Here is a 7,588-nt window from a genome sequence, read left to right on the forward strand (position 1 = left end):
ATATGCATACATTTAATTCCTTTCCTAAGTATATACATGACAGAAATTAACATTTTTCCATTTTATAAAAATGTTCTTAGCAATACTATTCTTAGTAACTCCAAACTGGAAAAAAACAGAAATGGCCATCAACAACAGGGTGACTAGATGAATTGTAGTATATTCACATAATCAACAGAATGCTATACAAAAATGATAATGAATGAACATTTGCCAGAAAAAATCACGGACATATCTCATAAACATGATGTTGAGGGAAAGAAACCGAAGTCAAAAGCACACTTTACAACTTCATTTATATAAAGTTGAAAAGGAAGCAAAATTAACCTATGATGTTAGAGGTTAGGACATGGGTTGTCCTTGGGGGTAGGGATTGAAGAAGAATGTGAGGGGCATTTGGATGGTCTGATTTTTTTCCAGAGGCTAGTTACTTGGTGGTATTCATTTTGAGAAATGCCTTTGAGTGGCGTACTCATGACCCATGTATTTTCCTGTATGCATGCTATGCTGAAAAATAAAACAAAGAATAAATTTAACTTTATGAAGTTTTATGAAGAGTTTGTCCCTTTTTCCTTACTTTTGCTGGAACCAGTGCACATTGCATTATGTCAGTGGGAAAAGAAAGCAGGGTAGCATCATCAGCAGTGCAAATCCCTGTGTGTATGCCTGTCTGAAAAGAGGCTTCCTAGCCTTTTATAGACCATGGCGCATGTAGAAAATCACAGCATTGGTATGGCACGTTGGGGCACCAGATGAAGCTCCTGGCAATCAACGCCTGCTGACCTCATCCCTCAGCTGTCCTCAGAACGACTGGTGCCAATACCTCAGCATACCTGTGGGATAGCTCCTACTTGGTGTGGGAGAAGACATGGGCCTTCATAATGCATTCCAAATTGTCTAAATTGGCAAAGGGGAAGAGTCTGGGCTTCCTTTGCTGTTCAGCTCCTGCAGAACCCAGCTGTGCATACTCCTCAGCCCTGGATTACAGTTCTCCTGTGTAGCAATGAAGATTGGGGGGTTCAGGGGAGGCATGCAGCATTTCTGGGCCTCTCTTCTATGTCGTGGTCTCCTCTCCCAGCCTTGTTTTCCACCAAAATCTATTCCCTGCTCCATTGCTCATACCCTGAGGACGTTACACATTATCCCCAGGAAATGCTGCACTTGCCTGTCATCTACAAACATGCCCTAATATCCCAGCCCTTCCCCTTGTCATGCCATGGCCTGTGCCAATTGTGTTCAGCCTGTCATCTCTCTGCTCAGACCTCCCCTTCCCTATGAAGCCTCCTTCTACACACTGCCTGAGGGCCACCACCACACCTTGGTTTGTATTACTGTGGGGGGGGGGGCACTTGGCAACTGTTTCTCAAATGACTTATAGGTTAACCTCACCCCCACCTTTGTTCTAGATGGTCACTCATTGTCCCCTTGAGTTGGAATCCCTGATTTCTTAGGGCACCTGCCTTGTGGCCATTCCAGGTGCTACCATCCCACTGCCAGGGGGGTAGGACCTTGCTGCAGACTGCATGAGACACATCCTCTTTACTAGCTCCATCTCTGGCCATATGATGTAGGCCAGGTTGTCCCTGAGGGATGGGCTGATGATCAGTGAATCAGCATTAGGCAAATTGTGGTGTGACAAAGGGAAAGGATGACTGACTGACTTCCCCCCTTCAAGTATCAACCTGCAGTAACAGCATGTGGCCACAAGGGGCTCTACTGGGCAAATCATGCTCTGCAGAGAAGGGCCTGGTGGGAGAGCTTCAGGAAAGCTCCTGGCACATGGGCAAGGAAACCACTCCCTGGGTCTCTTCTCTCAGAGATCTCCAATGCCAAAGCTCCACAGACCCCCACCTGCTCAGGCTGCTTAATCTTTGTGTTTTACCTCTTACCTGTCTGGAAACTGTCGTTTTATACCTTATCACATTTCCCTCACTCTCCCATACCCCTCTTTCCTTGCTGTCCCCAAGACCAATGGTCACTCTAGGAGGAAGACACCTGACTTGTGTCAGTTCTGCCTCCTCTGAAAGAGTTCAGGCCTACATCAGGAGCAACCTGTTTTTTTAGACATGGCAAGGACACTTGTCCTGTTTCATCTCTTCTACACTCTTGACTCTGCCCCCTTGTCTCTCGGATTCTGGGCTTCCTATTTCTGATCAGGATTCCTGAAGCATCCTCTGCCTCCGAATAATTCCTTGTCCATCAACTGTCCACCCTGGAGCCACAGAGGTCTCACTCCCATCAGGCACCAGCCTTCAGTGGTTCCCAAAGTCCTGGGTATTTACATGGCCCCAGGGCCCTCAAGACCCACAACCTGACTCTCCAGCCTCTTTTCCTTCCTCTCTCCTTACCCCCCCAGCCAGAAAGGCTGAAATATGTATAATTGCCCCAACTATCCGGATGTTTCAAGCCTTTGTACTTTGCACACATTCCTTCCCGTGGACTGATGATCTCGCCCCACCCCTCCCTGCACCTCCTCCACCCTTACCCTTGCTCTCTATTTCTTACCTGGTATTCATTCTTCAAAACTTCCAGTTCCTCTGTGAAGCCTTTCCTGACCCTTAACTCTTTCCCAACCCCCAGAATCCCTCCGATGAATGGATCCTGTTCCCCAAACATAAATGAGTCTGTCACTCATTGTAATACCCACCCACATGCCTGCCCTGTCTCTTTCTCTGGCTCTGTACAGCTGTGTGGGACCCAGGGCCAGTATGTGGTAGGCGCTGCACGAAAGGTGTTGCATTGGAGTGACTCCATCTCTGCACCTTGGCCAAGTCCTTTAAATGCTCTGAACCCCAGTTGCTGATCTGCCAGATGGAGTGATATGAGAATCAGAAGAGAGCACATACATTAAATAGCTTTATAAATGACTAAGTGCTATGTGAATGTTTTTGTTGCATTTTTGTCTTCCAGACTACTGTTTACCTACACTTGCCTTGTGTGGAAATTCTCAGATTAAAGGAATGTGCTGTGATTTTTTTTTTTTTTTTTTTTTTTTTTTTTTTTTTTTTTTTGTAATTTCCCCACCCTTCCAGTCAAAGGAAAAGTTGGTCAGGAGTCAACCATTAATTTGTCTCCCTTGGAGGCCCCCGTCTCCTCTGGAGCTCTGGGTTAATGATTCCAATGTTGTTTTCTTCACAGGGCCAATTAGTATCTAATCTTTGGCATGTTCCCTCCTTTAAGAGTAACTTGACTCACTTCAATAATTCCTCAGCCTGGGGTCAGGAACCTTGTTTTGAAGGAGGAAATGGTGGATGTGTGTAAGTCTTGAATTGCCCTCCCTTCTTGGCAGGGCCTTCCACTCCCATGCCCACCTTCCCTTTAGGGACCAAAGAGATCTCCCCCCACCAACATGCTGAAGTCTGCAACTTCCCTCAGTAGCTTTAGGAATTAGCCGTGGAGATTCTAGCAACTGTGGCCTAACTCACAACTTCTTTCCTGTGAGCTTTGAAGATTTTTTTTGGAATTCCAGGAGAAAGAATTCTGGTCCTGACTTTTAAGAGTTAAATTAGTGACTAGAGGAGGACTGGGCTGCATAGAGCCATAACTCCAAGCAGGAGTGGTCCCTGGTGAGAGAAAGACCTGGAATTCCAGTCGGGAGGTCTGTTTACAGCTGTAGTGAAGGCAGGCAAGCCTGGTGATAGAGGTCTTTGAGTCAGACACAGCTTAAGGGTGGTCTGGACACTCTTTAGATAAGGCCATCTAGGGGCTGTGCACTCACTGAAGTTCAAACACCAGCTCACAGAGGCTCACTACCAGGGGTCTCCCCAACCCCCCAGCCCTTCCTCTTCTTAATCCAGTAAATTCCATGCTCACCTCTGCAGAGTTTTGGTGAGTCTCAGTTTCTTGTGATGCCTCTGTCTCTGGACTTATTCACTTTGATCCCTCCCCATGCCTCAGATATGTCTCTGCATAAAGAAGCATGATGGAGCAACACTGTTCTGCAAATGTCCCACTGAATGGTGAGGCAAGTTACCTTCTTGAGCCACAGTGTTCTCATTTGTAAAATAGGGATATCATTCCTTCTTTTCCTAACAACCAACCATGGCTTCTTATACATGTCATTTAAAATATGAATCTTAACAAAAGAGGTCCCTTGTCACTTTGGGACATATCACATAAAAGTAAAAGCACCAAGGAAAGGAATTCAGACATATCTAGGACAATAACAACTTCATCACATCCGCCACAGTGATTTTAGGGTCAACAAAGAGCAACAAAACAATAAACACCCAGCTACACCCCCTTGCTTAAGATACACAATTCACCGTGGATCATGGTGGTTCATGCCTGTAATTGCAGCAGCACTGGAGGCTGAGACAGGAGGATCGTAAGTTCAAAGGCAGCCTCAACAACCTAGTAAGGCCCTAGCAACTTAGTGAAACCCTCAAAATAAAAAATCAAAAATGGCTGGGGATGTGACTCAGTGATTAAGTGCCCCTGGGTTCAATTCCCAGTAAGTCTTGTGACCACCTCCTTATTCCCACATCTTATTTTTCCACCCTAGAGAAAACTCCCTTCCTGGTTCTTGTGTTTACCACACCCTTATTTTTGTCTACAGTTTTACCAAACATGTATGCAATATATTATTTGATCTTTTTTTTTGAACTCTTCTATAAGCAAATCATGTTCTATTCTAATTTGCATTTTAAAAAATATCACTATATAAGCAACATTTATCTATGCTGATTGTCACTTTTGAATATCCCAATCCATATCCCACTGTTATATTAATTCTGTTGATGGAAATTTGGTCTATTTCAGTATTTTAAGATTATTTTGCTATCAATATTCTCATAATCATCTCCTAGAAAATGTGTGTGTGTTTCTCTGAGGCGTATGCCTAGGCACGGAATTGCTGAATCTAGACAACGATCCTTCCTGTTCTGACTGCCAGCAGATGCTACTGCTTCCCTTCCCCTACCCCCTGAATGGCCCAAGAGGGGGACATCCCTCTTCTTGATCTATGGATCTTCAGGGGGAAGAAAAATTATCCAGAGTAGGGAGATGGTAGAGGTAGAGTTCCAGCCCACAGTCTGTGACTCTTAGCCATAGCCCTGGGTCACTCAAACCAGGAAATGGCAGAGGCAAGAAGGAGCACTTCTATTGGCACTACTGAGCCGGGTGTGAGGTGGGGCGGGGCCGGGGGCGGGGCCGGGGGCGGGGCCTCAGGCTGCAGCACCGCTGACATCACAGAATCCACTGTGAGGTCAGTGCTGTGCGGTGGAACTTGGAAATTCAGACACAACGCAGCAGGCCATTCTCAGGTTGAATGGTTCTTTATTTAATCTGCAGTAAAGGAAGCTGGAATAGGCTCTTTGGGGATATTCCCCTGATCCCTGGGCCCCTTTTAACTTCTGGCTCTGGGTTGTATTTAATGGGTTTCAAAGGTCACCGTCTCCATGACCTCGGATGTCAGAGAACCAGTGATGTCCAGTCCCTGGCCACTCTCTGCTGTCTCCATGATGGCCTCCATGGTGGTCGTCTCCTCTCTCTTAGTCATGATGTCCACATCTCTGCCGCGCACTGAGGCCACCCCTTTAGTGGTAAGGTTGGCTTTGACGGTCTTCAAGAAAGAGCTGATCCTGCCGAGTCTCTTGTTGGCTGAACCGGAACTCGTTGTTGATAAGCTCCTCCCGGACTTGTGGGAGCTCCTGGACTCCTTGGTGATGGGGGTGCGACTGATGCCTTTGTGGGCACTGCTGTGCCTACTGCCCCCGGGGCTGCTGCGACCTTTTCCCTTTTTATCCTCTCTAATCGTTCTGTGGCCAGGTGACTTCCGGGAGACTTTGTCCCCCGTCTTGCGACGACTTTCACTCGTCCTGTGGTGATGGGTACCCCTACTCACAGTTCTGTCCTTTTCTCTCCTCTCCCTTCTTTCCCTCCTCTCCTTGTGGACTTCTGTTCTGCTGTGGGAGACTTGATGCCGTTTAGCCGACCCACCCTTGTCACTCAGGGGGGTTGAGGTGAAAGGTTCCCCTGCTGAATTCTTGTCTGGTTCTCCAACAGTCTTCCTAGCAGGTTCTACCCCCGTGTTCATGATGCCCTCTGGGGAGAGGCTAGAGGATGTACTGGAAATACCTTCCAAGGGCTTGTTTGCCGCTGAGGCTACCTTAATGCTCTTAGGGGACACCTTGGCAGAACCTGTAGTGGCCACGTGGGTTTTGTTTTCTCCTGCACCTTTCAGGTCCCCTTCCCCTTTGCCTCCACTTGCTGGTCGAGAGCCTGCTGCTACCTCTGTTGCTGACTCTCTGGCAAGTTCTTTAGATTTTGTTCTTAGGGAGGCTACCTCAGTCAAGGATGTGGATCTGTGGGAGTCAGGCTGGATTCCCTCCCCGCCAACAAAAGCAGCAGAGGTGGCCCCACACACGTCAGACACCATGTGGAGGCTCCTAATGCTAACCTGGTCTTGATCCCCTTTAGCATGTAAATCCACAGCCGCCAGGCTCGTCTTGTCCTCCTCCTCAAACACAGGCATGCATATCATGTCCCCGGCTGGGATTGCGTAGGTACTGCTGTTACTGTCCACTGGTGGTCGCAAGAGGTAGATTAGTTTTTCCCAATAGGCAAAGAGGTCTTCCCGGCCTTCGAGAGGGGGGCACAGCTGCAGGTAGCAAGAACGGCCAGTGGCAAATTTCAGGCGCAGCTGTTGTTTCTCACGGTCATGAACAGAGATTCTTACAAACTTCAAGGGAAGGAGTCTGGTGAGCTCCAGGGTCTTTGCAGACTTGCGACTTCTTCCCTTGGTTCGTCCAGAGACCCCTTCGTTTCCAGCAGCTGGTCGGGCCAGCAGCATGACGTCAGGGAGTGGGAGAATGGGGCTAGTGCAAGCAATGCCCACGGTCACCATCCGGACACGGTTGTGCACATCAATCACTTCCCCCCTTTTGGTGATCTGGATAAAGTCGCTCTCAAATATCGGTGCATACTTGAATATATCATACTCTCCCTTGTACAGCTGCCGCTGCAGCTTCCCCATGGTGGTATTGAACATGCCCACCCCAGAGCCACTTTGGGCAGTGTAGTATGGTAATAGACACTCACTGTTCACGGCCATCTTTTATCACAAGAGCGCTGGCAAGGCTGGTCCAAGTCTTTCTTAGCCTCCTGGGCAGATGAGGGAGCAGAAGCAGTGCTCCTGGGTCACAGAAGTGGCGCCACAGCAGGTCTCTCAACACCACGCCACCCCACCCCACAGACCCCTCCACCTTTGCCTCAGAGCCTCCCAGAGGCCAGGCTGGGGGTGGGAGCACAGATGATAGACAAGGGGGCACTGTAGGGTGCCTGGATCCCAAACTGAATCTCTTTAAAGATGAAGAGATGCAGGGTGGGTTCCAAGAGATTGTCTTCTGGGTCTAACCCCCTCACCTCCACCTGTGATATTTTACTTCGCTGAGAGTCAACAAACTGCAGTCCTAGTGGGAGAAGTGACCACCCTCTTGGCCTCAACCCCCTGCACAGCCATATTTATCCTCTGCTGCCCTTTGTGACCTGTCACTGTCACATACCCCTTTGTTTTCATACCGCAGTTGCCCCCACAGAGGACAGGACCACCCTGCCAGGGACTCAGGTAGGTACAAAAATAAAGATT

The 7,588-nt window shown here is 48.2% G+C and overlaps 1 protein-coding gene across 1 annotated transcript; it reads right to left on the reverse strand.

The window, feature by feature from the left end:
• Positions 1 to 5,371: 5,371 nt before the first annotated feature.
• Positions 5,372 to 7,054, reverse strand: Garin4 (golgi associated RAB2 interactor family member 4). The gene has a single exon (XM_047519834.1). The coding sequence runs from the start codon at positions 7,052 to 7,054 to the stop codon at positions 5,372 to 5,374; it is 1,683 nt and encodes a 560-aa protein (XP_047375790.1).
• Between the last annotated feature and the right edge of the window lie 534 nt (positions 7,055 to 7,588).

Source organism: Sciurus carolinensis, chromosome 12, assembly GCF_902686445.1.
Source record: "Sciurus carolinensis chromosome 12, mSciCar1.2, whole genome shotgun sequence".
In the NCBI taxonomy this organism is placed as follows: Eukaryota; Metazoa; Chordata; class Mammalia; order Rodentia; family Sciuridae; genus Sciurus; species Sciurus carolinensis.

Excerpts from the sequence above, each read along its gene's own strand:
- Garin4 (XM_047519834.1), bottom strand. The coding sequence starts at position 7,054 with ATGGCCGTGAACAGTGAGTGTCTATTACCATACTACACTGCCCAAAGT.